General features: G+C 47.6%; 1 protein-coding gene across 1 annotated transcript in view; it reads right to left on the bottom strand.

Moving 5' to 3' along the window:
• Window positions 1-27,686, bottom strand: part of MAPK4 (mitogen-activated protein kinase 4) — a gene marked incomplete at its 3' end in the record, with an annotated part of 74,921 nt that overhangs the window by 771 nt on the left and 46,464 nt on the right. Inside the window, exons 2-4 of the mRNA XM_082668330.1 lie at window positions 9,393-9,537; window positions 7,516-7,677; window positions 2,746-2,947 (exon numbers count right to left, since the gene is read on the bottom strand). Coding sequence (XP_082524456.1) covers window positions 2,746-2,947; window positions 7,516-7,677; window positions 9,393-9,537 — 509 coding nt within the window. The remainder of the gene's footprint in view (window positions 1-2,745; window positions 2,948-7,515; window positions 7,678-9,392; window positions 9,538-27,686) is intronic.

The raw sequence follows: 27,686 nt of genomic DNA, 5'->3' as shown, positions 1-27,686 counted from the left end.
CCCCATCCCTGTCTGCCACCCACAGGCCGGCTTTCCATTCCTTCCCAGTCCCTCCAGCTCCTTCCCTCACCTCCCAAGGTGGGAGGGTGATGGGACAAAGTAACGGTGAACCTCCAGGGCTCAGGCAGAAGGACTGATTGCCCGGCTTAACTCTTGTATCCTTTTGTATTCATTGAATATCCTACAAATATTTCTTGAGCACCTCCTATGTGCCAGGCGGTGTTCTGAGCATTACCAGACACAGCAGGGAACAAAACAAAACCCCTCTCCTCATGTAATGGTACTTTCTAGTGGATGCACCTGTGCGGTACTCCTCAAACTTTGATGTGCACACAGATCACCTGGGCACCTTGTTGAAATGCAGTTGCTGATCCAGTAGATGAGGCAGGGTCTGAGAGTCTGCATTTCTAACAGGCTGCCAGTGATGCTGACTCTGCTGGTCCCTGGCCCACACTTTGAGTAGCAGGGCCCTAATGAGGGCTTCACAGCCTTGGCTCAGATTAGAATCACTTGTTGGGGGGGATTAAAAATAAAATTCCATGCCTGCCCCGCATCTCCAATGCTGATTCAGGAGGTCCAGGGAGGGGCCCAGCATCTGCGTGGTTGTCAAACCTCCCCAGGTGTTTCTAAGTTCCAGCCGGGGCTAAGAACCCCTGCCATAGTGGATCTGGTTGGAGGCCCTGCAGCACCTTGCGTAGATGCTGAGCAGGCAGGGCATACTGAAAGATTACAGACACCCTCAGGAGAGGCCAGAGATCCTTGGAATTCTGCCCTCCGTCAACTGTCCTGCGGCCCTGAAGAGCCAAGTCTTCTAGCCAAGAGCAAATGAAGGGCAGGTGGGCAGGCCATCAGCTTGGGCTGAGCCCTCCCTCCCTGTGCCAGGTGTTCTATGCAGAATTGAGGGGGCGGGGAGAGGCAGGGAGCCCAGGGGAAGCCTCAGGCAGCAGCCAGCCGCTCCCAGAACAGGAGGCCTAGGGCTCACACAGGAAGAACCAAGGACAGGCAGGTTTGGCTGTGTGACCGGGCAGGCGGGCAGCTGCAGTCCACGCCTTGTGGTTTGCGGGGCACAGGAAGGTCCCAGTTCTCCCCACCCTCCCAGTGATGCCATTAACGTAGGGGTCACTCCTAGAGGTGAACACTGCCTCCTCCCGTGAGGGTCCTTGAAACTGCAGGGATTTCTTGGAGGAAGAACTTGTGAAGCCCGTCACCATTGGCTGCTACATGCCAAGGGCCAGATGTAAGGTGTCTGCAGTCTCCAGGCAACCCTGTGGAGTGCGTGCTACCACCTGCTTCACAGATGAGGACACTAGCGTTCAGAGGTAAGCAGTTTGCCCGAAGCAGCAGGGCCTGTGGGAAGGGGTTTGTCATTGTCTTTGTTGCCCGCCTTCCTCATGCAGGTGTGATGGGACAGGTTGGGAGCAGAGGGGCACCAGGTTTAGAGTGGTCAGAGTTGATGGGCAGGGGCCAAAGAAACCCTGCTACAGTCTTCCTGACACCAACGCCATGCCATAGCCATGAAAAGCAGAGGACAAACCCTGCAGAGCCAATGCTCCGTGCCCCCAGGTGCTGTGGAGTGGAGGACGAGGGGCTGCAGGAACCACAGTCAAGGGCAGGGCTAGCATGGGGGCGGCAGAGGAGAGAGTCTTCATTAATCTCTATGTGCTGGCAACTCTTGATAACAGCAATCAACAACAACAAACCAACAAACCTGTCCTGAAATAGCAACGTTGCCCTGACCCTCCCTCGGAGCCTCCTTAATCTGAAATCCATCATCTGTCAAATGACTGGAAAGGAGAAACTGCTCATCTGTCACTTATGTAACTAGCTGTCACATTCTCGCAACAGCAGCACTCCCACTTAGGCCCCCTCGGAGTCCTAGCTTCTAAGCCCTCGACTTCTATTTCTAAACCGAGTGGCTCCCAGTGCTTCCTTCCAGAATTAGCGGATGGTGATGCCCAAATGTTTAGGTGCCTGATCTAGGAACATCAGATCAGGAAGGGACCTAGGAGATCATTGTGTGCTTATGTGGAGATTGTCAAAAACTGTATCTTCTATCCAACTCTGATTCATTGGTAGTGACTTCCGGGCACACTGTGTTGAGAAGGATTCTGAGGCCCGGCTCAGTTTAGCAGGGAAGAGTCCTGTGATTGCTTAGCAGTGTCTGACATGGGTGCAGATTGGGGAGGGCCCCACATAGGCCAGGAATTAGGTGTGTGACACAATGCCAATCTCTAACCTCTCTGAGCTGTGGCTTCCTCGTGCGTCAATGAGCGATAATAATAATGGTGCCCCTTTACTGGCATCTCAGGAGGTGCAAATGATGTGAACGGCATGAAGGTGTTGTGTGGTGGTAAATGTCACATTGTTTTCTTGTCTTGCGTTGCTGCATTTTGCTTTTCTGGGGCAAATTCCCAGCCTACTAGACATGAGCTCTGGCTGTGCGGGCTCATTAAATGCTTGCCCAACATTGTATTGAGCCCTGTGTGCAGTACACTCGGGGTGGGTTGGAAAGCTGGTGGTGACCGGTGTTGCACAAAGGCAGGCCCCGACCACGCATGCAGGTCATAGCTGGTCATCTACCAGGAATGTCTGGGGACAGGAGAGAAAGGCAGGAGGCTAAGCTGGGGAAAGCGCCCTATGGGCTATAGAACTTGGGAGACGGAAGGAAAGGTCATGGAGGATCAGAGGCAAATAGAAATGAGAGGACGGGAATGTCGGTTCCAGACTCCAGGGCTGGAACCGCACCTGTCCCAGTTGGAGAGCTGGCTCTGGTTGGCGGCCATCAGCAGGATGTCGTCAATCTCATCCTCTATGCGGAAGGGGTGCTGCGAGGTGGGCTCGTCCTCGGGGCAAGCGTACGGGCTCATGTAGGGATGCTGCAGCCCCATCTCGGCGGTCAGGCGATCCATGGGGTTAAAGGTCAGGATCTTCTCCAGAAAGTCGATGGCTGTGGAGAGCAGAGCAGGACAGGAAGGTCATTTGTGCCCTTGCCAAGCTGAGAATAAGACGCCTCAGCATGGGGACACCCCCTAGTGTTTGTACTTTTCCATTTGTCAAAAGGCTTTCGGATGTTTCCTTTCTCAGGATCCTCACCACAGTCCAGGGACAAATCCAGAGCAGACGCTGCTTTTTGACTTCGCTAATGAATTCATAGAGGTCCAGAGGGGTACAGTGACTCAGGTTACAGGAGGTCCAGGGCTAGAACTCTGCCTTAGGCTGGATTTCCCCAGAGACAAGGAATGGGGTGGAGGCAGTTTGTGTGGCAGTGATGCCAGGAAGCACCGGTAGGGCAATGGGGAAGAAGCCAGTAGAGGATGTGCCAATGAACCGTTCCTGCTGAGAGCCCCTGGGGCTCCGTTCCACTGGGTCCTCCAAGAGACAGCATGGGACACATCTCAGAGATGGTCCCACTTCGGGGCGGGGGAAGCTGGAGTATCTCCATCCCCACCCTCATTTGTCATGGGTTGAGTGCTGCTGGAGCGGGTGGAGGACCCAGCAGCAAAAAGCCTCAGTGAGAAGGGTCACCGTGGAGCTAGGCGGGTGGGACAGAGCCTGACAGCCCAGCGCTCCTAAGTCCAGAGCCCTTTCTACCATATGTTGCCCCTGGAGGTTTGACAAATAAAGGCCATCTTCAAAATATTTATCCCCTGGGCTGAAGCCCCCGTGCTGTGCCAGGCAGTAACCCTTCAGTGGCTATAGATCAAGGGGAGGACCTGGCAGCTGAACCTGGGCGTGGAAACGGGCACTCAGGAGCCCTGTGCGGTGGCTATTTGCCAACCAGCATGAAGGTATATCAAGATGGCAGCCACCTGTAGGGCGTTGTGGGTGTGCACTGGCTGAACATCACCTCCGCACACAGGTGCCCTTTGTCCTGAGCGGGGGTAGGGACACCTGTCTGCCCTGTGAGCTCAGCCCCGGGTTATCTCAGGGCAAGTCCGGTCTGGAGGTTTGTACTCCTTCTCAGCCCTGGAGGCTCCGCTTAAACCATGGCTTGGCTAATCAGGTTACAGCCCACATGGAAAAGGAGGAAAGCAGCTGAGCTCAGGGCCAGGCTTCTGTGCCCTCTGAGGGGCTCCCGGGTGGGCCTCAGCCTGCACCACTACCCTGCCCCTCACACCAGCCCTGGACCTCTCTGCGGAAAAAGTTATCAGTGATTCCGGAAATCGATGGATTCTGAAGGTCACTGGCCTCCCAGGAGGATGCAGTTCTGTTCCATAATCCTAGACTGAAAGATCGGTTAAGCAGCAGTGCTTAACCCCAGTTCCCCAGTGCTCGGGGGCTCAGGGCATGCTTCTGGGCCCAGGGCTGCAGACCTGAAAGAGAATCAGCCTCACAGATTCCCAGGACTGGGAAGAATCAGGCAGTGCAGGGCCCAGCTCGGCCACTGCCCAGCTCCAGGATGGGCAAGTCTTTTCTTCTTTGGGCTCCCAGCCCCTCGCTCGGCCCCACCTACTACCCTGAACCTTTTGACAAGGAAGTGAGAGAGTTGGAGCTCTAAACGTTGGCAGGCGTCATCCCCATCATCATCAGTATTAAGAAAGACCCAGCGAACGCTGACGTTGGAAAATGCCAGCCCCGAAGGCCGCTTCACTGACTCTAGTAAGGATGAGAATCTCCCCTTACCTCTCTCTGACAGCTGGTCCTCCAGCAGGTGCCCAGACACTTCTGGGAAGCCCAAGTGTTAGAAAATCCTGCCTTATAGCAAACCTAAATCTGCCCCTTTAACTCCTGCCCTCGAGCCTCGCTCTGCCCTCTCTGGTCCCCCCATGTCAGCGTGCTCTCTCTTCCCCATGACTGTTCCCATCATGTTTCAAGGCAGCAGTCATGTCCCACGCAAGCCTCCTGTCCTCCTGGCACACAACTGGCCTACATCTCCTAGCCTCCCCCACAGTTCGGTGTGGCCGTGTGACTGGGGCCAATGGGAAGGGGCTGGAAATGATGTGTGTACCCCGCTTCCAGGCCAGACCCATAGAAACCTCCTGCAGGAGTGTCTGCTCTCCCTTCGCCTGTCTTCGGCCGGAAGTTGGTGCCCTGCGGGTAGGGGGGAGCCTTGAAAGTTACGATTGAAGATGTCACATGGCCAGCATCCCAGGCGCGGCCCCCAGGTTCCCCCACTCTGTCTGAACTTGAGTTGAGCAGTGAATACACGGCTAGCGGGTAAGCCACAGAGACTTCAGGTTTATGGGCTACAGCACTGGCTTCACCTTAACTCATAACCACACCGCCCCGCCTCCACCAACTCCTTTTCTCTAAGTTCAACCTCCCACATGTTTTCTTTAGTGCTTCTAATATAATGAGGCTTCTGTACAATTGCGTCACCTCTCTGTGGCCCCAGTGGATTCCCAGCTGGACTTCTCAGAGCCCCAGGGATCCTCAGGAAGGATTCTCAGGGGCGTCTCTGGAGATCAAGAGGCAGGTGGGCAGGGCCCCTCACCCCTCACCCCTGCTGCACCCAGAGGACTCCTTTCCCTGTTTTGTCTATTAGATTTCCTCATCAGCTCTGTCATTTGTGATATAGTTTCCTCTTGTAAGTGGAGCTCAGAAGTGAACGCCCTGGCGTGGTCTCAGGCCTGCTCCCTTGTCCTGAACCTGTGGTGTGACGGCTGTCTCGGCTGCTGAGGGATACAGTCCACCCAGACTCTGTCCATCGAGCCTCTGAGGGTGACAGCCAGAGAGGACTCCCACCTCTTCCCAGGCCTACGGGGCCTCACATGGACAATCCAGGACAAACCGAGAGTCACCAACTGACTCTTAGGGACAGGTGCGCGTGATACCCTTTCTCCCACTGAAGTTTCATTTCAGCCATACCTCATTACCCTGAGGCCAGGCTGATTGGGGCCACTTTTCAAGCCCAGTGGCAGACGAGAGAACTGTGGTGGAAGCTGGCGCATTGGGAGGGTGAAGCTTTCGTGAACATCTGTTCGGCTACAGGATCAAGTCTGTATACGTCCGCTGGGTATTCAGAGCCCTGCAGTCTCTTGGCCCTTCTCACCTATCCAGCTTCACTTCCTACAGTCAGCTTCCCGCTGATCTGAGCCCTCACCAGTCCTCCAGGCCGGTTCTTTATCCCTCTCAGTGCTTGGTGGCTCTCTTCCCCTCCCCAAATACCCAGAGCTCTCGTTAGCCCCTTAGGATGTGTTCCTTCATCTGCTTATCTCTGACGTGTACTCCATCTTCCCAGCTAGACCATCACTTATGTCTCTGATCTCTGCAAGACAGGCCCACCACACTCAGAGCCAAGTCACCGAGGGACTGCTGTGCGTGTGGTGGTTTGGGGGATGGGGACATGGGTGACACATCCCTGATCCAGAATTCCTGAGAATTCTGAACCTTGTGTCACATGGTGGGATTTCTACAGAGGCCTAGGAATCAAAGTAAATGTGGATGGGCTGAGTCTTAATTTGTGGGGAATCAGATTGCCCCCTCCCTTAAAGATGGGGAAACTGAGACAGATTGAATGGGGATCATGGCCAGAGAAATTGTTAGTCCAAGTTCTTGGTTTCTTGATGGAGAGGAGCGTGGCAGAGACAGCTGTACCCCATGTCTGTTCTCCTCTTTCATAGTAATGGACACAGAGTGGCAGTGGAGTAAGTGTCCACTTCCCAGCCTCACTGCAGCGAGGTGGGACCATGTGACTAAGTTCTGGCCAACAGGACACGAATGGAGGTGAGGTTAAGTCAAGGGAACTGCCCTCCTTCCCCGCCTTCCCCCAGCTGGTAAGGGCAACACCCTAAGGTGGCAGAAATACAAGACAGAAGGGGCTTGGGCCCTGGTAGAGCAGGTCTACCACATTGGCCCTAGACTATCTACTTTGGATTATTATATAAGAGAGAAATAAAGTTAACTTCTTTTTTCTTAAATAAGAAATACATGTTATTTAAGCTGTTGATAATCTGGGTTTCTTTTACAATTGGCAAGACCATATCCTACCTGATATAGGGGTTTCCTAAGGGAGCCTCTAGCAGGTAGAAGGCTGGTGGCAATGTAACATCTCAGACGATGGAGCAACTATCCTATGCTAAAGGCTTTACAAATTCTGTTTTACTTACTTGTCACAGTGACCCTGTGTGTCATGTATTATTACATCTATTTTACAGTTAAGGAAACTGAGATGCAGAGAAGTTAAGAAACTTGCCCAAGGCCAAACAGCTAGTCACTGGTGGAACTGGGAACTGAGCCTGGGTCTGGCTTTGAAGCTGATGAAACCATACCATGCCTTACAGAGGGAAAAATAAAGGGAGATGGAAGAGAGGGAGGGAGGCACGTGAGAAAGAAGGAAAAGGAAGCAAAATCAGGGGTAGAGTGTGGAGGACCAGCTGTGACTGCCCTGAGGGTGGCCTGATGGCCGAGCTCAGTCTGGAAGTAACGAGGGCAAATGCCCGCTGCCAGGGGTCCCCAGCTTCTGTGTCTAGGGACTCTGTTTGGTCCTTTTGGAAGGGACTGCCTGCCCCAGCCCCCCAGGGTGAAACCAGAGTGCTGCCTCCAGGTGCTGGCTTGGCCGTCGGACTCTGGTACCTTCGCTGTTCACTTCGGGGAGCAGCTTGCGCAGTGGCCTCTTCACCTCCCAGGCGCTGCTGACGAAGGAAGGCATCACCTTGAGCAGCTCGTCCTTGTCTTCCTCCCGGATCACAGGGATGGTCTCCAGGATGAGCTGCATCTGTTCCAGCTCGTGAGCCCCTGGGGAGGTAAACACCAGATGGTTGAGCGTGCTGCCCACGTGGCTGGCGTGTGTGGAAGCTCCCGGGCCGCTCTACGACCCTGGGGCAGGGGGACCAGAGCTGGGCTGGGAGCCAGGGAACCTGAGTTCACTCTGCCACTAACTTGCTGTGTGACTGTGGGCAAGTTGCTTGCCATCTCTGGGGCTTGGTCAAATGTAGAAAGATGGGGTAGTCTCTGGGGCCCCATCCGTTCCCCTAGCATTCTGTGCCTCTGGAATGGACCAGTCTCATATAGCCTGAGTCAGCCATCGCTAAAGTGATGGGAGCAGCCTGGCCCAAGGCTTTCCAAATGCTCTTTCCCATATGCCTCTGTGCATGTCCTTTACTGGGCTGGGGAAGGAAGTGATTTTAAGGCTAGGAATGAGTCTTACCTTTTGGATTTCCATTAGGAGGAAAAAAAGTCAGGAAGAACAAATTAAGCTTGGGACGTGTCATGAGCACACTGCCTCTGTGCTCCTTTGGGCAGAGGGAGGAAGACAGACTGTGCCAGGTCTGTGGGACAGGATGGAGTTGAGCATTCAAGCACTCATTCACTTATTCACTCATTCAACAAATGATTATTTATGGAGTGTCGTCTCCATAAATGGAGTGTAATCTCCATGAATACCATCCTCATCTGTAAGAAGCTTCAGGCTTTGTGCATCTTGGAAACTCCACTCCTCTTCTACGCTTAGGCCATCACGGATGCTGCTTCAGAGCTTTGACGCTGCTGGGATGGGTCAGGTCTGAACCCTTGCTGCCCCCTCTGACTTCCAGGCTGTTCTTACCTCCAGTTCCTCCATTTTCCCTTTTGGCATGAGTAGCCTTGCCATTTACCTCTACCAGGTTAAATCCAACTAGGCCCCATCTTCCTGAAGAAATGCCCCTGACTCACCCAGCTGCACAGAGCTCCCTCCCCTTACCACCGATTCCCATGGGGTCCCAGTCTTCCAGAAGCTGGTAGCCAAGGGCGGGGCTCTTCCGTGTCCCCCATGATGCCCTGTGCGGCACTAAGCACTTGTGGATGCTGTGAGCGCTGACCCAGAAAGTGCCTACGGATCAGCATCTGCTCTGAACGAGTCCCTTGGCCTCTCCCTGCAGTGGGCTCATGTAGGCTCAGTTCAGAGACTCTAGGAGACTTGTGGGGTCCCCTCTCCAAATGAGCACTCCAGACCGACCTCTCACAGTGGCAGGGAGAGGAGAGGAAGGGGCTGAAAATGTAGGACGGGTGTTTTCAGGGGTCAGTCTCAAGATGTTCGAATATACACGATTATTGATTTTGAAAGTTCTGTGCTCAAAAGGCTTTTTTTTAGCCTCTCCAGTATTTTGCCTGAAATGGTTGATAATCAGGTGCCATAAAAGCTGCAGAGGTAACGCCAAAGAGAAAGACTAGCATGTCTGTGATTAACAAGTGTTTCCCTCACGTTTTGTTTTTTTTTTTTGCGGTACGCGGGCCTCTCACTGTTGCGGCCTCTCCCGTTGCGGAGCACAGGCTCCGGATGCGCAGGCTCAGCGGCCATGGCTCACGGGCGCAGCCGCTCCGCGGCATATGGGATCTTCCCGGACCGGGGCACGAACCCGTGTCCCCTGCATCGGCAGGCGGACTCTCAACCACTGCGCCACCAGGGAAGCCCTGTTTTCCCCTTTTATTGAGCTACAGCAGAGGAGAAGGAAGGTGCCTGGGTAGCAGCTTACCAGCAAAGAGCATCCTCCCCGTGAGCATCTCTGCCAGGATGCAGCCAGCGGCCCACATGTCAATGGCTTTGGTGTAGTTGTTAGGGGAGAGGAGCAGGCGTGGTGAGCGGTACCATTTCGTTACCAACCCTTCTGACAGGTAACCCTGGAAGACAAAATCCAGGCTTCCAGTAATCAGTCATTTGTAGACACCCCCCCTCACATGCCTCTCCTCCTTTCCCTTCCCAGGGAGACAGGACCCCTTTCACTCTCCATCCTTTCCCATTGATTGTCTGGTTAGAGGGGTTTAGGCAGCGTTGTGGGGCTCAGAGGCTTTGGTGGGGGAATCTTATGAGGCCCTGGCGTTCTCTTCTGTAGAAAGGGATCCAGGATGACACTATTTAAGAAGCAGTGCTTTCCCAGCCCATCTTGATGTAATGACGCGTAGCACTCTACCCTCATCTCGTAAGAAGATGGAAAAGGAGGAGCCATACTTGAGTGTGTTATCACCATCAACAGAGTAACGACGAGACAGTGGGATTTGATTTATTCAGTGGCTGAATGTCAGAAAGAGGTGTAAAATTTAAATCAAGCCAGTTGCTTTGGTGCAGATGATTAAATTAATTCTGCCGTGGTGTCAGACGCCAAGCCCCTGCTGGGAATGGATGAGGCCAGCTTCATAGTGGGTGCGGGTGAAGGGCTTTTGGAAGCAGCCCTAAAAGGCAGAGTGGACACAGCTTTGGTTGGCCCAGAGGATTCTGGGAGTTCTACAGAGTGTCTTTGGGGGGATAGATGTTCTAGCTGATTTCAGCCACTTCTCAATGTGCGGTCTGGCGTGGAATCCCTCACTACGGGATATAGTGACAGCATAGGTGCTTTAGCACAGATAGGGAAGTATAGCCAGGCAATTCGGAGCTTGTTCTCTATGTAATTCACAAAGCTGGCCCAACAGTGGAATCTGGGAAATGTCTGTTGAATTACATGGAACGGTCTCTCTAAATTGAAAAAATAGACCTATTTGGTGGTCAAGGTCAGATAATTAGCACCAGGGGGATCCAGTGAGAAATTCTAGGGACGGTTTTGTTATTTGCTGTTGTAATTTCCAATTTAGCATCTAATTTTCCTTTTTGCTGATGTAAAAAGTATCACAGACCTAGGTTAAAAGCAGGTGAAACGTTAGGAGGCCCAAGTACCCAGGAGCTTTTGATCAATTAATCTGAAATCTCGTCACTTGTTGAGCAAAGATTTATTATGTTTTAAACCTGAGAGCCCTGAGTTACAGCAGTTTTCTCTCCTCTGTGGCACATATTTCTTTAGAGCAGGTCCTCAGACTGGTGGAAGGAAGGAAGAAAAGACTAAGGTATACCCATTCCCCAGCCTCAATGCTCCAAAATGAGCTCCTTATAATTTTTAAAATATGCCCCCTTTCTCTGTCCTTTGGGCCTTCGCATGTGTACTTTCCAGGGATGGGTGTCCTCACACCCACTGTCCTTCATGGCTAACTCACACTCAGGCCTGCTTCCTCTCAGAAGCTTCCCAATTCCCTGGGATGAGGTTGAATGCCACTTCCCAGGAGCTCCATGATCCCTGTCTTGTTACTGTTTCTTTACTTCTCTGCAGTTCCACCTTCACCCATCCCACCCCCAGGACCACTAGACTATTCACCCCTCATGGGCAGAGGCTGTATCTTGTTTCACAGCCATTTCTGCATTGCCTACTGCCAAGTCTGCCTCCTAGGAAATGTCCAATGAACACAGATGGAGGGATGAGTAAGGAACGTCTCACATGGTCTGAGCCCCTTCAAAATGGGGCACCTTCTGGGGGAACCACGGATCCCCTTCTTTAACAGACCTGATTTTATGGAGAGATCCAGTTCCCACTTTCAATGGTGGATGAGGAGTTTAGAAAAGTTGTCAGTTTTTGCCTTATGCCTTGCCTTCTTCCAGAAAGGACTGGCAAGTGTAAGTAATTTTTTTTTTTTTTTTGTGGTACGCCAGCCTCTCACTGTTGTGGCCTCTCCCGTTGCGGAGCACAGGCTCCGGACGCGCAGGCTCAGCGGCCATGGCTCACGGGCGCAGCCGCTCCGCGGCATGTGGGATCTTCCCGGACCGGGGCACGAACCCGTGTCCCCTACATCGTCAGGCGGACTCTCAACCACTGCGCCACCAGGGAAGCCCAGTAATTTTTTTTTTGAGTCAGGTTTATTGAAGTATAATTTATAAACAGTAAAATTCACTCTTTTTAGGGTATAGTTCTATGAGTTTTGACAAAGCGTAGAATCATGTAACCACCATCATAATCAAGAGACATACAATTCCATCAGCTCACACAATTCCCTCGTGCCTCCTTCTGGTCACCCCCGAGCCCCAGTTCCCTAGAAACCACTGTTTTCCATCCCTTTAGTTTTGCTTGTGCAGAACGAACGTCATATAAATGGAATCACAGTGGGTGGCCTTTTGCGTCTGAATTCTTCCCCTTAGCATAATGCATCTGGACTCATCCACATTGCTGTATGAAGAGTAATCTGTTAGGAGTTTAAGTTTGATTCTAGAAAGGAAAGAGACAAGCCAGACTGTAGAAGCTCACATCTGGGTGGGTGACTTATAAATAAAGAATGGTCCGATTTTATTTTCCAGTCAGAGGGTGAGTGTGTCAGAGAAAGACAGAGTACCCAGAGGGGAGGTGACTTAAGGTGAGTTTATTTTGATGTGTAAATGAGCAATCTTTTATGGGACAGAATTCCCTATAATTAACACCTGCCTATCTGCAGAGTCTGGAGCTGAAGTGGGACACAGGGAGCTTCCTTCTGAAACACCTTCCCTGAAAGTAAAAGAAAGATGTTTGTATGGGCAAGGCTGCCCCAGGGCCAGAATTATGGGCAAGGCCATGATAACAGCTGAGAAAGTTCACCCCTGGCTCTTCCTTACCTTTGAATGAAAACCAAGAACCTGACAGATTTTTGTCAACTACTAGCTGCTTCCCTCAAGTTACTTGTCCCTCAAGTCAGGGGATTTACTGATATGTTTCAGAAGCCACAGGACAGAGGAGAATTTGGGAAGATGCAGTGGCTTTTCTGCCGGGATCTGGAGCAAGGGGAGCCCTGGGGAAGGGGGGGATGGGAACAGAGGGGAGCCTGCATTCCTGGGTCTGTAGGGCAGACACGGGGAGGTGCTGGAGGTCTTGCCCTCAGCTGAGATGAGCCCTGGGTGTCTGAGTGGGAGAGGCACTGGGGCCCACCGCACAATACTGGTGATCTGAATTCAACAGAGGAGTTTTAGTTGAGTGGATGGGGCAAAAGTCAGAATTTTCTAGAATAAAAAAAATCTTTAAGGATACCCAGGAGTGGAGACTCAGTTTTATCAGAAGGGCCCATAAATCCGTGAGTGTACTGGCTCAACAGAGATCCTTAAATGGCTTTCCTGCCGGAGCCTGCAGGGTGAAGATAGTTTCAGCTCCATTTGGATGTAGAGGAAGCTGTCTTCAGTGATCAGACATGGTCTCTCCTGGGGCTCGCCCATCGGCAGGCTGACCAGTGGGTGGGACAGCGGGCACAGGCAGGGCGTGTTGTCTCATCACCACGCTGGGGAGACGGGAAGCGGACACTCCTCGGGTCACCCCCTGAGCGTAAGAGGCAAGACCAGAATCACCCTTTCCCTAGTGTCCCAGTCCTCCTGCCAGCCTGTCCCTTGGTGTTTCCGGTGAGAAGGCAACTCCGGAGGCACCACTGGGAGGGGTGGACACGGTTTCCTGTCTAGACCCCACCATGGGGACTTTGGGCTTCTTCAGCTATTACTCCAACCAGCCCATTGTGCTGGAGTCATGTCCAGCCAGTGAGAGGCTCTGACTTTGAAAGCCTTAAAGGTGTTTGGAAATAATCTGGTAGCAGCTGCCCCAGGAAGAGAGTAATTAGGGACCCCCCACAGATCCAGAGGGAGGGTAGAATTGAAGCTGAGCATTCTCTTTGCTGAAGGAGCAAGGAAACCACACTCAGTCCCAGCTGCCTGCCAAGGAATTCAGAGCAGCCTCCATCGAACTCACCCTGGAAGGGTGGGCACCCATCCGCTGCTCCGGCGAGCCTGTATTGGGTGGGCTTCAGCTCTGCTCAGCTGGCCTTCTCTGTGCCTCCACTGGCCCAAGCCTGATATCTTGGGTCTGGGAGTCAGAAGGCTGGAGGAGAAAGCTTGATCCCATAAACTTTCCACTTCACCCTTTAATGCACCTACTGGCACCTCGCAGAGGTAGGGCAAATTTAAATAGGGACAACACTCTCCCAAGAATAAAAGCCCTGGGTGTGGGAAGACGCCAAGGTAGCGTCTCCCCACAACTAGGGCGCCTGCTGGCTGCTGGTGGGGACCCTGACGCCCAAGGAGATGGGAGGAACCCCCAAGTGAACTGGTAGGACGCGGGGGGACTGAAGGGGGAGGAGAAGTGGAGGCCAGACAGGATTGGCACCCCTGAGGCTGGGGAGATCAGGAGAGGCAGGCGGGAGGGACCCTCATGAAAGAGCGGGAGAGGAGCTGAGGTTGATCTCCCGGCCCACTTGGGCCGGGGAGCCTGCTGAGCTCCCAGGCCGATACCCGCCCCCTCCAAAGCCCCCTCCAGGCTGCATGGGTCCTGGGGGCATAGGAAGGAGGCCGAGGGGTGAACAGCAGAGGCAGGCAGGAGGGGCCCTCCCAGATGGGAGGAGCAGGAGAGGAGAGGAGGGCATTTGCCCTGCCCACTCGAGTCCAGGAAGCCTGCTGTGCTCCCAGGTGAGGTCCCCTTCCCTCTGAGACCAGCGGTGGGGGGCATGCCTGGGCCCCTTCTGTTCCTTGAGCCTAAGCCCCACAGCCCCCAGGGCCTTTTCCAGCCCTGTGGGTCCTGAGCATAGGCCCCGCCCACCACCAAACCTTGCCCTTGCTTAGACCTCGCCCTCCACAGCCAAGGCCTCCCCCCACCTTTTTTTTCTTTCTTTCTTTCTTTTTTTCTCCTTCTTCCTCCTTCTCTTTCTTACTATTGTAGTACTGATGTACCTTCCGGTTGCTGATTCATCTATATTTTTATCTTTATGTTCTTTCTAACATACCTGTTAGTTTCCTAGTCTAATTTTATTTTTTACTTTGTTATTGTTCTCTCTCGTTTTTTTTTTTTTTTGCCACCCCACATGGATTGCGGGATCTTGGTTCATGAGCCGGGGGTCGGGCCAAAGCTCCTCCGGTGGGAGCTCCGAGTCCAAACCACTGGACTAACATAGAACCTCAGACCCCAGGGAATATTCATTGGACAGATGTCTTACAGAGGTCCTCATCTCAGCACCAAGACCCAGCTCTACCCAACAGCCTACAAACTCCAGTGTTGGAAGCCTCAGGCCAAACAACCAGTAAGACAGGAACAGAATCCCACTCATTAAAAAAAAAAAAAGAGAGATGGCAAAACAAAATGTCACAGATGAAGGAGCAAGGTAAAAACCTACAAGACCAAATAAATGAAGAGGAAATAGGCAACCTACCTGAAAAAGAATTAAGAGTAATGATAGTAAAGATGATCCAGAGTCTTGGAAATAGAATGGAGGCATGGATTGAGAAAATACAAGAAATGTTTAACAAAGATCTAGAAGAACTAAAGAACAAACAAACAGAGATGAACAACACAATAACTGAAATGAAAAATACACTAGGAGGAATCAATAACAGAATAACTGAGGCAGTACAATGAATAAGTGAGCTGGAACACAAAATGGTGGAAATAACTGCCAAGGAACAGATTAAAGAAGAAAAAATGAAAAGAATTGAGGACAGTCTCAGAGACCTCGGGGACAACACTGAACACACCAACATTCGAATTTTAGGAGTCCCAGAAGAAGAAGAGAAAAAGAAAGGGTCTGAGAAAATATTTGAAGAGATTATAGTTGAAAACTTCCCTAACATGGGAAAGGAAATAGTCACCCAAGTCCAGGAAGCACAGAGAGTCCCAAACAGGATAAACCCTAGGAAAAAGACACCAAGACACATATTAATCAAACTAACACAAATTAAATTCAAAGAAAAATTATTAAAAGCAACAAGGGAAAAACAAAAAGCAACATACAAAGGCATTCCCATAAGGTTATCAGCTGATTTTTCAGCAGAAACTCTTTAGGCCAGAAGGGAGTGGCAGGATACACTTAAAGTGATGAAAGAGAGAAACCTACAACCAAGATTACCCTAACCAGCAAGGATCTCATTCAGATTCAATGGAGAAATCAAAAGCTTTTCAGACAAGCAAAAGCTAAGAGAATTCAGTACCACCAAACCAGCTTTACAACAGATGCTAAAGAAACTTCTCTAGGTGGGAAACACAAGAGAAGAAAAAGACCCACAAAAACAAACCCAAAACAATTAAGAAAATGGTAATAGGAACATGCATATCAATAATAACCTTAAATGTAAACGGATTATATGCCCCAACCAAAAGACACAGACTGGCTGAATAGATACAAAAACAAGACCTATATATACACTGTCTACAGGAGACACTTCAGACCCACCTACATACAGACTGAAAGGATGGAAAAAGAAATTCCATGCAATTGGAAATCAAAAGAAAGCTGCAGTAGCAATACTCATATCAGATTAAATAGACTTTAAAATAAAGACTGTTATAAGAGATAAGGAGGGACACTACATAATAATCAAGGAACAATCCAAGAAGAAGATATAACATTTATAAATGTTTATGCACCCAACATAGGAGCACCTCAATACATAAGGCAAATGCTAACAACCATGAAAGGAGAAATTGACAGTAACACAATAATAGTAGGGGACTATAACCCCCCAGTTACACCCATGGACAGATCATCAAAACAGAAAATAAATAAGGAAACACAAGCTTTAAATGACAAAATAGACCAGATAGCTCTAATTGATATTTATAGAATATTCCACCCAAAAGTGGCAGAATACATTTTCTTCTCAAGTGCACATGGAACATTCTCCAGGATAAATCACATCTTGGGTCACACATCAAGCCTCATAAAATTTAAGAAAATTGAAGTCATATCAAGCACCTTTTCTGACCACAATACTATGAGACTGGAAATCAATTACAGGAAAAAAACTGTAAAAAACACAAATACATGGAGGCTAAACAGTGTGCAACTAAATAACCAAGAGATCACTGAAGAAATCAAAAAAGTAATTAGAAAAAACAGAGAAACAAATGACAATGAAAACATGACAATCCAAAACCTATGGGGTGCAGCAGAAACAGTTCTAAGAGGGAAGTTTATAGCAATACAACCTCACCTCAAGAAACAAGAAAAATCTCAAATAAACAATCTAACCCTACACTTAAAACAACTAGAGAAAGAAGAACAAAGAAAACCCAAAGTCGGGAGAAGGAAAGAAATCATAAAGATCAGAGCAGAAGTAAAAGAAATAGAAAAGAAGAAAACAATAGCAAAGATCAATAAAACTAAAAGCTGGTTCTTTGAGAAGATAAACAAAATTGATAAACCCTTAGCCAGACTCATCAAGAAAAAAAGGGAGAGGACGCAAATCAATAAAATTATAAATGAAAAAGGAGAAATCACAGCTGACAGTACAGAAATACAAAGGATTATAAGAGACTACTACAAACAACTATATGCCAATAAAATGGACAACCACAAGGAAATGGAAAAATTCTTGGAAAGGTACAATTTTCCAAGACTGAACCAGGAAGAAATAGAAAATATAAACAGACCTATCACAAGTAATGAAATTGAAACTGTAATTAAAAACCTTCCAACAAACAAAAGTCCAGGACCAGATGGCTTCACAGGCAAATTCTATCAAACTTTTAGAGGAGCGCTAACACCGGTACTTCTCAAACTCTTCCAAAAAGTTGCAGAGGGAGAAATACTCCCAAATTCATTCTACGAAGCCACCATCACCCTGATACCAAAACCAGAAAATGATATCACAAAAACAGAAAATTATAGACCAATAACACTGATGAACATAGATACAAAACTCCTGAACAAAATACTAGCAAACAGAATCCAAAAACACATTAAAAGAATCATACACCATGATCAAGTGGGATTTGTCCCAGGGATGCAAGGATTCTTCAATATATGCAAATCAATCAATGTGATTCACCACATTAACAAATTAAGGAATAAAAACCGTATGATCACCTCAATAGATGCAGAAAAAGCTTTTGACAAAATTCAACACCAATTTATGATAAAAAACTCTCCAGAAAATGGGCATAGAGGGAACCTACCTCAACATAATAAAGGCCACATATGACAAACCCACAGCAAGCAACATATACAATGGTGAAAAACTGAAAGCATTTCTACTAAGATCAGGAACAAGGATGTCCACTCTTGCCACTCTTATTCAACATAGTTTTGGAAGTCCTAGCCATGGCAATCAGAGAAGAAAAATAAGTAAAAGGAATCCAAATTGGAAAAGAAGAAGTAAAACTGTCAGTGTTTGCAGATGACATGATACTATACATAGAGAATCCTAAACATGCCACCAGAAAACTACTAGAACTAATCAATGAATTTGGTAAGGTTGCAGGATACAAAATTAATGCGCAGAAATCTCTGGCACTGCTATACAGCAACAATGAAAAATCAGAGAAATTAAGGAAACACTTCCATTTACCACTGCAACAAAAAGAATAAAATACCTAGGAATAAACTTGTCTAAGGAGGCGAAAGACTTGAACTCAGAAAACTATAAAACACTGATGAAAGAAATCAAAGATGACATAAACAGATGGAGAAATATACCACGTTCTTGGATTGGAAGAATCAATATTGTGAAAATGACTATACTACCCAAAGCAATCTACAGATTCAATGCAGTCTCTATCAAACTACCAATGGCATTCTTCACAGAATTAAAACAAAAAACTTTACAATTCATATGGAAACACAAAAGACCCCGAATAGCCAAAGCAATCTTAAGAAAGAAAAACGGAGTTGGAGGAATTGGGCTCCCCGACTTCAAACTATACCAGAAAGCTACAGTAATCAAGACAGTATGGCACAGAAACAGAAATATAGATCAATGGTACAGGATAGAATGCCTAGAGATAAACCCACACACATACAGGCACCTAATTTACAACAAAGGAGGCAAGAACACGTAAAAGAATGAAATTAGAACACTCCCTAACACCATACACAAAAATAAACTCCAAATGGATTAAAGACTTAAATGTAAGACCAGACACTATAAAACTCTTAGAGGAAAACATAGGAAAAACACTCTTTGACATAAACCACAGCAAGATCTTTTTTGACCCACCTCCTAGAGTAATGGAAATAAAACCAAAAATAAACAAATGGGACTTAATTAAACTTAAAAGCTTTTGCACAGCAAAGGAAACCATAAACAAGACAAAAAGACAACCCTCAGAATGGGAGAAAATATTTGCAAATGAAACAACAGACAAAGGATTAATATCCAAAATATACAAACAGCTCATGGAGCTCTATATCAAAAAACAAAACAAAACAATCCAGTTAAAAAATGGGTGGAAGACCTATATAGACATTTCACCAAGGAAGACATACGGATGGCCAAGAGGCACATGAAAAGATGCTCAACATCACTATTAGAGAATTGCAAATCAAAACTACAATGAGGTATCACCTCATGCCAGTCAGAATGGCCATTATCAAAAAATCTAGAAACAATAAATGCCGGAAAGGGTGTGGTGAAAAGGGAACCCTCCTGCACTGTTAGTGGGAATGTAAATTGATACAACCACAGTATGGAGTTTCCTTAAATAGCTAAAAATAGAACTACCATATGACCCAGCACTCCCACTACTGGGCATATACCCAGAGAAAACCATAATTCAAAAAGAGTCATGTACCACAGTGTTCATTGCAGCTCTATTTACAATAGCCAGGACATGGAAGCAACCAAAGTGTCCATCAACAGATGAATGGATAAAGAAGATGTGGCACAGATATACAATGGAATATGACTCAGCCATAAAAAGAAACAAAACTGAGTTATCTATAGTGAGCTGGATGGACCTAGAGTCTGTCATACAGAGTGAAGTGAGTCAGAAAGAGAAAAACAAATACCGTATGCTAACACATATATATGGAATCTAAAAAAAAAAAAAAAAAATGGTACTGATGAACCTAGTTGCAGTGCAGGAGTAAAGATACAGACATAGAGAATGGACTTGAGGACACAGGGTGGGAGAGGGAAGCTGGGGTGAAGTGAGAGAGGCATGGACATATATACAGTACCAAATGTAAAATAGATAGCTAGTGGGCAGCAGCCGCATAGCACAGGGAGATCAGCTCGGTGCTTTGTGACCACCTAGAGGGGTGGGATAGGGAGGGTGGGAGGGAGACGCAAGAGGGAGGGGATATGGGGACATGTGTATTCATATGGCTGATTCACTTTGTTGTACAACAGAAACTAACAGTAATGTGAAGCAATCATACTCCAATAAAGATCTATTAAAAGAAAAAAGCATAAGAGTGCAGTTAGCCATAGCTCTGTGCGTGCGTTAGGGTGGGGGGATGGCAGGGCAGGCAGGAAGGGTTGCTGCTCCGTTCATACCGAATGGCTGTTGAGGGCTGCCCCTGCTTCCAGGTCAGGATGGAGCGGGGCTCTGACAGCCTCACCTTGTCGACCAGAAGTCTGTGTCATGTGTCCTGGAGTCCAATGTGTCATCCATGTGTGGCAGAAATGAAATGAATAAGATTATCCCTGGCTTCAAAGAGCATGTAATGTGGTTAAATAGATGAAACGTTCAATAGGCAAAGATGATGGGAAGGACCAGGAGAGGATCTCGGTCAATATTTATGTAGGACTTGCTCTGTGCTGGGCGCTGTGTTAGCATTTTACCTGAATTTATTCAACAATCCCTCCATCAGATTCTAGATGCAGGCTCTCTACACAACTTGTCCAAGTTCACATGGCTGGGAAGTGGGCCAGGGCATGCAGCTGCAGAGCCCATACCCTAGCCTGTATGCTGCTGGACCTCCACCACCTCGCATACTAAATAGAGTCAGTGGTAGGCAGCAAGGCAGAGGCGTGCTCAGAGCTCAGAGGGGTGGTATTTTGTCCTGAGGTGGGTCAGAGAAGACTTCATGAGAAGAAGTTGGTTTCAGTTGGTCTTCATGGTTGGGGACATCTTGGATAGCTGTGCTGGGGAACATCTGAGGGGGTGGTGGCCAGGGGGAGCCAGTGTGAGTAAAGGTTGGGGGGCCAGCGAGACCTAGACTGTGCTCAGAGGACAGACATCTGTACATGTGGACAAATGGGACATGGGGAGGGGCTGAGGAGACTGACCTTCAGGATGAAGGTCAGCGGTCCCCAAGGACCTCCTGTGTGAGACTCAGGGGAAGCGCTTGTGAGATGTGCAGACTGGCCAAAGCTGACTTAGAGTCCTCCAATCTCCATCTCATATGAGCTCCCAAGGGAACCCTTATGCCCCTCCTACTTTGAGAACCCCAGGAAGGATGCAGGAAGCTGTGGAGGGATGCCGAGTGGGGCAGAAGGGATGGTGGGTAGGATGGGGCTTTCAGCGTAGGCTGTGGAAAGCCCTGGGCAGGCCTGTGGCTGTGATTGGGCTCCTGCTAATTCTGACTAGTGGGAGGGCCGTTCTTGGAGCACTCGTGGCAGTTGCAGGCTCAGCACACCTGTCACTGGAAGCTGGAGAGCCTTGCAAGCTGGACTGGCAGCAAAGATGCTGCTCTCCAGATAGCAGGGGGTTAACAGTCTCAGAAAGGCTTCGGGAAGGCCCCTGGGTACCACACTTCCTTGAAAGCGGGTAGGAACGCACACATGGACTCCTTTCTGATCTAGAAGAAACTAGGTCAAGGGAGAAAGGAATCAGGCTATGGAGAAGTGAAAACTTTGAGCTTTAGGGGGTCAATGACGGTGGTTGCACGATTGCTGTGATTTTGTGGAGGTGCAAGTTCCCAGAAGAGCTCCTGGTGGATGTGCTGTGCAAACCAAAGGAACATCACATAAGGAATGGGAAAGACAGGGCACGCTGAGCCTGGAGAACATTGTGGGGGGCATGAAAGCTGCCTCTAGACACATGCAAGGCTGTCATTCGGACCAGGAGCTAAGCTTGCTCTCTGAGGCTCTTGGGACAGACATGCGCCAAAGCGTAAGGCAGAAATCCATGCAATACGCTGATAATACCTAACATTATTGAGCTTCTCGAACTGCTCTCATGCTTCATATGGATTAACTCATTTCATTCTTGCAACAACCCCATGAGGTAGGGTCTCTCATTATAGTCATTTGACAGGGAGGCATCTGAGGCACAGAGAGGGTAAGCAACCTATCCACAGTCACACAGGCTGTAAGTGGCACAGCTGGGATTCAACCCTAGGTTGTGCTGATGTAGCACCTTTGATGTGAACATGCAGCTCTACTGCTTTTCAAGTAAAGAGAGCCCTCGAAAGCCACCGGGCTGTTCAAGGAGGGCTGGGCTCCTGACAGGCAGAGGTGGGCAAGCACAGAATGGGCAAGCTCGTAGGAGATGCGCCAGCACCACCCTCCAGAGCGCAGCTCCTCAGACCTTGGCATGCACTCGAATTCTTGGGAATCCGGGCTGAATACATGTAGAGTCCATTTCGTCAGTCCAACAAGGTGATGCCAATGCTGCAGGTCAGGGGACTGAACTTGGACGAGCAAAGCCCTGGATGATCTTTAATATCCTGCCCTGCCTGAGGGATCTATGACTTGCCTTGTTCACAGGCCAGGCAGATTGCTCTAACTGAGCAGCAGAGTGACCTGTAATAGGGGCTAATTCTTTGTGTTACAGACACACATCAGAAGATCACTTAGAAAAACAACACCCTCCCAGAGGCCCAGTTTAGGCAGAAATATATGGCCTCCCTCTCCACAGCCTCCTTCCTCTGAAGGTATAATTCTTTTATAAAATTTATTTATTTATTTATTTATTTATTTTGCGGTACGCGGGCCTCTCACTGTTGTGGCCTCTCCCGTTGCAGAGCCCAGGCTCTGGACGCACAGGCTCAGTGGCCATGGCTCACAGGCCCAGCCGCTCTGCAGCATGTGGGATCTTCCCGGACCGGGGCACGAACCCGCGTCCCCTGCATCGGCAGGTGGACTCTCAACGGCTGCGCCACCAGGGAAGCCCCTGAAGGTATAATTCTTATTTGTGCCAATATCCATATCATGTACGTTAGAAGCCTTTTAAAAAAGAAATAACACCACGGCGGAATCGCCTTTCTTATTGCTGACTCTAAACTCATTCTGTTAAACGCATTTCCATGCATATATGCAGCAGGGAATCTCTCAGGCTGAGGGAAGGAACACACAATCTTAAAAGCCCACCATTACAACACAATGATTGGTAAGTCACCTGGTACATTCTGTTTGTGCAGCTAAAATACACACGGTGAAGAAACAGTATTGTTAAATCAGCTGCACTGAGTTTTCATTAACTTCTAAGATGCCCTTAAATGCTGATCTGCTGCCCTCCTTTCTCGGGGCTGCCCCTTCCCCACTCCATGCTGTGGGGAATCCTGTCCAATGAAATTCATCTCTTCCACAGTTTCCATGGAAATCAACCAAAAGCCCAGTTAAGTTCCTATAGGCCTGCAGCCCCCATGTGGTCCCTTCGTTTTACATTAAAAAAAATTATAGTAGAATTGCTTTAAAAAACAACTTTTTTTTTTTTTTTTTTTTTTTTTTTTTTTTTTTGCGGTACGCGGGCCTCTCACTGTCGTGGCCTCTCCAGGTGCGGAGCACAGGCTCCGGACGTGCAGGCTCCGCGGCATGTGGGATCGTCCCGGACCGGGGCACGAACCCGCGTCCCCTGCATCGGCAGGCGGACTCTCAACCACTGTGCCACCAGGGAAGCCCCCAAAACCAACTTATTTTTAATCGTGGTAAAATACACATACAATTCACCATCTTAACTGTTTGTAGGTGTACAATTCAGTAGTAGTAAGTACATGTTGTGCAACCATCACCAGCACGTGCAAAACTGAGTAAACAGTAGCTTAGCATACTCCTCCCCCCAAAGCCCCTGGCGACCACCACTCTACTTTCTGGCTCTATGAAATTGACTACTCATCTAAGTGGGATTATATAGTATCTATCCTTTTGTGGCTGGCTTCTTTCACTCAGCATACTGTACTTCTCCTTACTTTTAAACAGCGGGAAAGTGGAAACAATGGAGTTGGGCTTCTTTTTAACAAGCACTTTCTTGAAATGTCTTCTAATTCAACTAGAGCTCACCATCACAGATAAAAGCTTTGGACATTAGCCTCCTGGGGTCCAAGTCATCAACTCTGAATTCTCTTACAGTTCGAAGACACGATCAAATGTTTTGTTTGTTCGGTGATGTGCGGGGATCGCCAGCTCTAATCCCACCGTCCTCGCTAGGACCAGGGCTGGGCTGGTTAGAGAGCTGGGTGGAGGGAAGGCTTCGTGTGGCTGCTTCAGCCTCAGTTTCCCCATCTGCTTGTGCTGCTGGTCTCGAAGCTTTCCTCTGTGGGGCGCTAGAGTCCTAGGATTCTGCATTACAGTCACTAACAACCTCTAAGTGAGGGACCCTGCTGGGCCAAAGTGATTCATTTTTAATGGGCCGGTCTGTGAGCAAATGGCTCCTTTTAGGAAGATACATCAACCACCAGGCCATAAGTAGACATTTGTCTTGCTGACTTTCAAGGGGACATTTGGCAGCACACTGGAGCAGCAGCTCTCAAACCAGATACACATTAGAGGCACCTGGGGAACTTAAGAAAAATCCCAACTCTCAGGCCACCCACCATGCTGATTACATCAGAATCTCTGTGGGAGGCCCCAGGCATCAGTCATTTAAAAAACTCCCCAGATGACCCCAATGTGCAGCCATATTTGAGAACCGGTATCCTGGGGATCCTTAGCTCGTCAGCTATGGAAAGGTAAGCAGTATTTTCACAGTCCCCCAATTAGTGCAGCCTTCTATTTCTGGCTCCACTCAAGACGAGATGATTCCTTGAGTAGCCACAGTGGTCTCCAGACATCTGACCCACAGGAAGTAAAAACTTACTGGAAAATAACCAATAATAACAACAGCTGCTATTTATTGAGAATTTAGGATATGCTCGGCACTGTGCCCAGGGCTAGTTTATTATCAGTGCACTTAATCGTCAAAGCGACCCTATGAAAAACGTATAGAGAGATGAAAAACCAAATTAGATACTAACTGGCAGCACTGAGAATCCACCCTGGCAGGGAACAAAACAAAGTCCCTTGTAGTCATGGAGCATACATTTTGGTAGGAAAGACAACTGAACAAATGGATGGATAATATGTCTGGAGGAGAGACTGTGAAGAATAAAAAAATAAAGCAGGGTAAGGAGATACAGTGATGGATTGAGTGGGTGGCCCAGGAAGGCCTCTACGAGAAGGGGACATGTGAGCAGAGAACAGAGTGAATCAAAAGGAGCGGCCATGTCGGGGAAGAACATCAGAGAAGTTGATCTCTGAGCCCCAAGGCCTCGCCTTCTGTCCCCAACTCCTGTCCCCAAATGGGGGCAGCTCTTTCATCTTCCCCTCTCACCCAGCAAGCCCTCGTCTCAGTCCCTGATTAATCCCCACGTATAAATAAATGAGAACAGTTTAGAAGTGGGAGGGAACTAATATTTGTTGAGCCCCCATTATGCACAAGGGATTGTGCCAGCATTAGCCCAGCTGACCTCCTGATAACCCTGTAAGGTAAGTATTTATTTTTTCATTTTCTCTGTGGGGAAATTCTTGCAGGCCCCTCTCCTCTGCCTGGCTTAGCTGGTAAGCCTTTATGATCCTGGCCCCCTTCACCCCCAGATCACAGCTCCATAGGAGGGGAGGCCCTGAAGGCAGGGACCAGCTGTTTTGTCTCTGCTGTGCAGGGTAGACGCTCACTTTAAATGCGGTGAATGAATTGGATAAAAATCTAAGCCAAAGGAATGATTGATATGCCCATGGTGGAATTTCAGACACAGACCACCAGTCAAGAGGAGATTGTTTTGAAGTTTGTTTGTTTGGTTTTTTTTTGAATTTTATTTTATTTTTTTATACAGCAGGTTCTTATTAGTTATCCATTTTACACATATTACTGTATATATGTCAATCCCGATCGCCCATTTCATCCCACCACCACCACCACTTCCCCCCTTGGTGTCCATACATTTGTTCTCTACATCTGTGTCTCAATTTCTGCCCTGCAAACCAGTTCATCTCTACCATTTTTCTAGGTTCCACATATATGCGTTAATATACGATATTTGTTTTTCTCTTTCTGACTTACTTCACTCTGTATGACAGTCTCTAGATCCATCCACGTCTCTACAAATGACTCAATTTCGTTCCTTTTTATGGCTGAATAGTATTCCACTGTATATATGTACCACATCTTCTTTATCCATTTATCCGTCGATGGGCATTTAGGTTGCTTCCATGTCCTGGCTATTGTAAATAGTGCTGCAATGAACACTGGGGTGCATGTGTCTTTTGGAATTATGGTTTTCTCTGGGTATATGCCCAGTAGTGGGATTTCTGGGTCATATGGTAGCTCTATTTTTTAGTTTTTTAAGGAACCTCCATACTGTTCTCCATAGTGGCTGTATCAATTTACATTTTTAACAACAGTGCAAGAGGGTTCCTTTTTCTCCACACCCTCTCTAGCATTTGTTGTTTGTAGATTTTCTGATGATGCCCATTCTAACTGGTGTGAGGTGATACCTCACTGGAGTTTTGATTTGCATTTCTCTAATAATTAGTGATGTTGAGCAGCTTTTCATGTGCTTCTTGGCCATCTGTATGTCTTCTTTGGAGAAATGACTATTTAGGTCTTCTGCCCATTTTTGGATTGAGTTGTTTGTTTTTTTAATATTGAGCTGCATGAGTTGTTTATATATTTTGGAGATTAATCCTTTGTCCGTTGATTAGTTTGCAAATATTTTCTCCCACTCTGAGGGTTGTCTTTTCATCTTGTTTATAGTTTCCTTTGCTGTGAAAAAGCTTTTAAGTTTCATTAGGTCCCATTTGTTTATTTTTGTTTTTATTTCCATTACTCTAGGAGGTGGACAAAAAAGATCTTGCTGTGATTTATGTCAAAGAATGTTCTTCCTATGTTTTCCTCTAAGAGTTTTATAGTGTCCGGTCTTACATTTAGGTCCCTAATCCATTTTGAGTTTATTTTTGTGCATGGTGTTAGGGAGTGTTCTAATTTCATTCTTTTACATGTAGCTATCCAGTTTTCCCAGCACCACTTATTGAAAAGACTGTCTTTTTTCCATTGTATATCCTTGCCTCCTTTGTCATAGATTAGTTGACCATAGGTGATGGGTTTATCTCTGGGCTTTCTACCTTGTTCCATTGATCTATATTTCTGTTTTTTGTGCTAGTACCATATTGTCTTGATTACTGTAGCTTTGTAGTATAGTCTGAAGTCAGGGAGTCTGATTCCTCCAGCTCCGTTTTTTTTCCCTCAAAATTGCTTTGGCTATTCGGGGTCTTTTGTGTCTCCATACAAATTTTAAGATTTTTTATTCTAGTTCTGTAAAAAATGCCATTGGTAATTTGATAGGGATTGCATTGAATCTGTAGATTGCTTTGGGTAGTATAGTCATTTTCACAATGTTGATTCTTCCAATCCAAGAACATGGTATATCTGTCCATCTGTTTGTATCATCTTTAATTTCTTTCATCAGTGTCTTAGAGTTTTCTGCATTCAGGTCTTTTGTCTCCCTAGGTAGGTTTATTCCTGGGTATTTTTATTCCTTTTGTTGCAATAGTAAATGTGAGTGTTTCCTTAATTTCTCTTTCAGATTTTTCATCATTACTGTATAGGAATGCAAGAGATTCCTGTGCCTTAATTTTGTATCCTGCTATTTTACCAAATTCATTGATTAGCTCTAGTAGTTTTCTGGTGGCATGTTTAGGATTCTCTATGTATAGTATCATGTCATCTGCAAACAGTGACAGTTTTACTTCTTTTCCAATTTTGATTCCTTTTATTTCTTTTTCTTCTCTGATTGCCGTGGTAGGACTTCCAAAACTATGTTGAATAATAGTGATGATAGTGAACATCCTTGTCTTGTTCCTCATCTTAGAGGAAATGTTTTCAGTTTTTCACCACTGAGAATGATGTTTGCTGTGGGTTTGTCATATATAGCCTTTATTATGTTGAGGTAGGTTCCCTCTATGCCCACTTTCTGGAGAGTTTTGATCATAAATTGGTGTTGAATTTTGTCAAAAGCTTTTTCTGCATCTATTGAGATGATCGTATGGTTTTTCTTCTTCAATTTGTTAATATGGTTTATCACATTGATTGATTTGAGTATATTGAAGAATTCTTGCATCCCTG

This window comes from Grampus griseus (genome assembly GCF_964374135.1).
Source record: "Grampus griseus genome assembly, chromosome: 12".
Lineage (NCBI taxonomy): Eukaryota > Metazoa > Chordata > Mammalia > Artiodactyla > Delphinidae > Grampus > Grampus griseus.
Note: the sequence above shows the minus strand (reverse complement) of the source record. Positions and strands in the feature narration are given on the sequence as shown.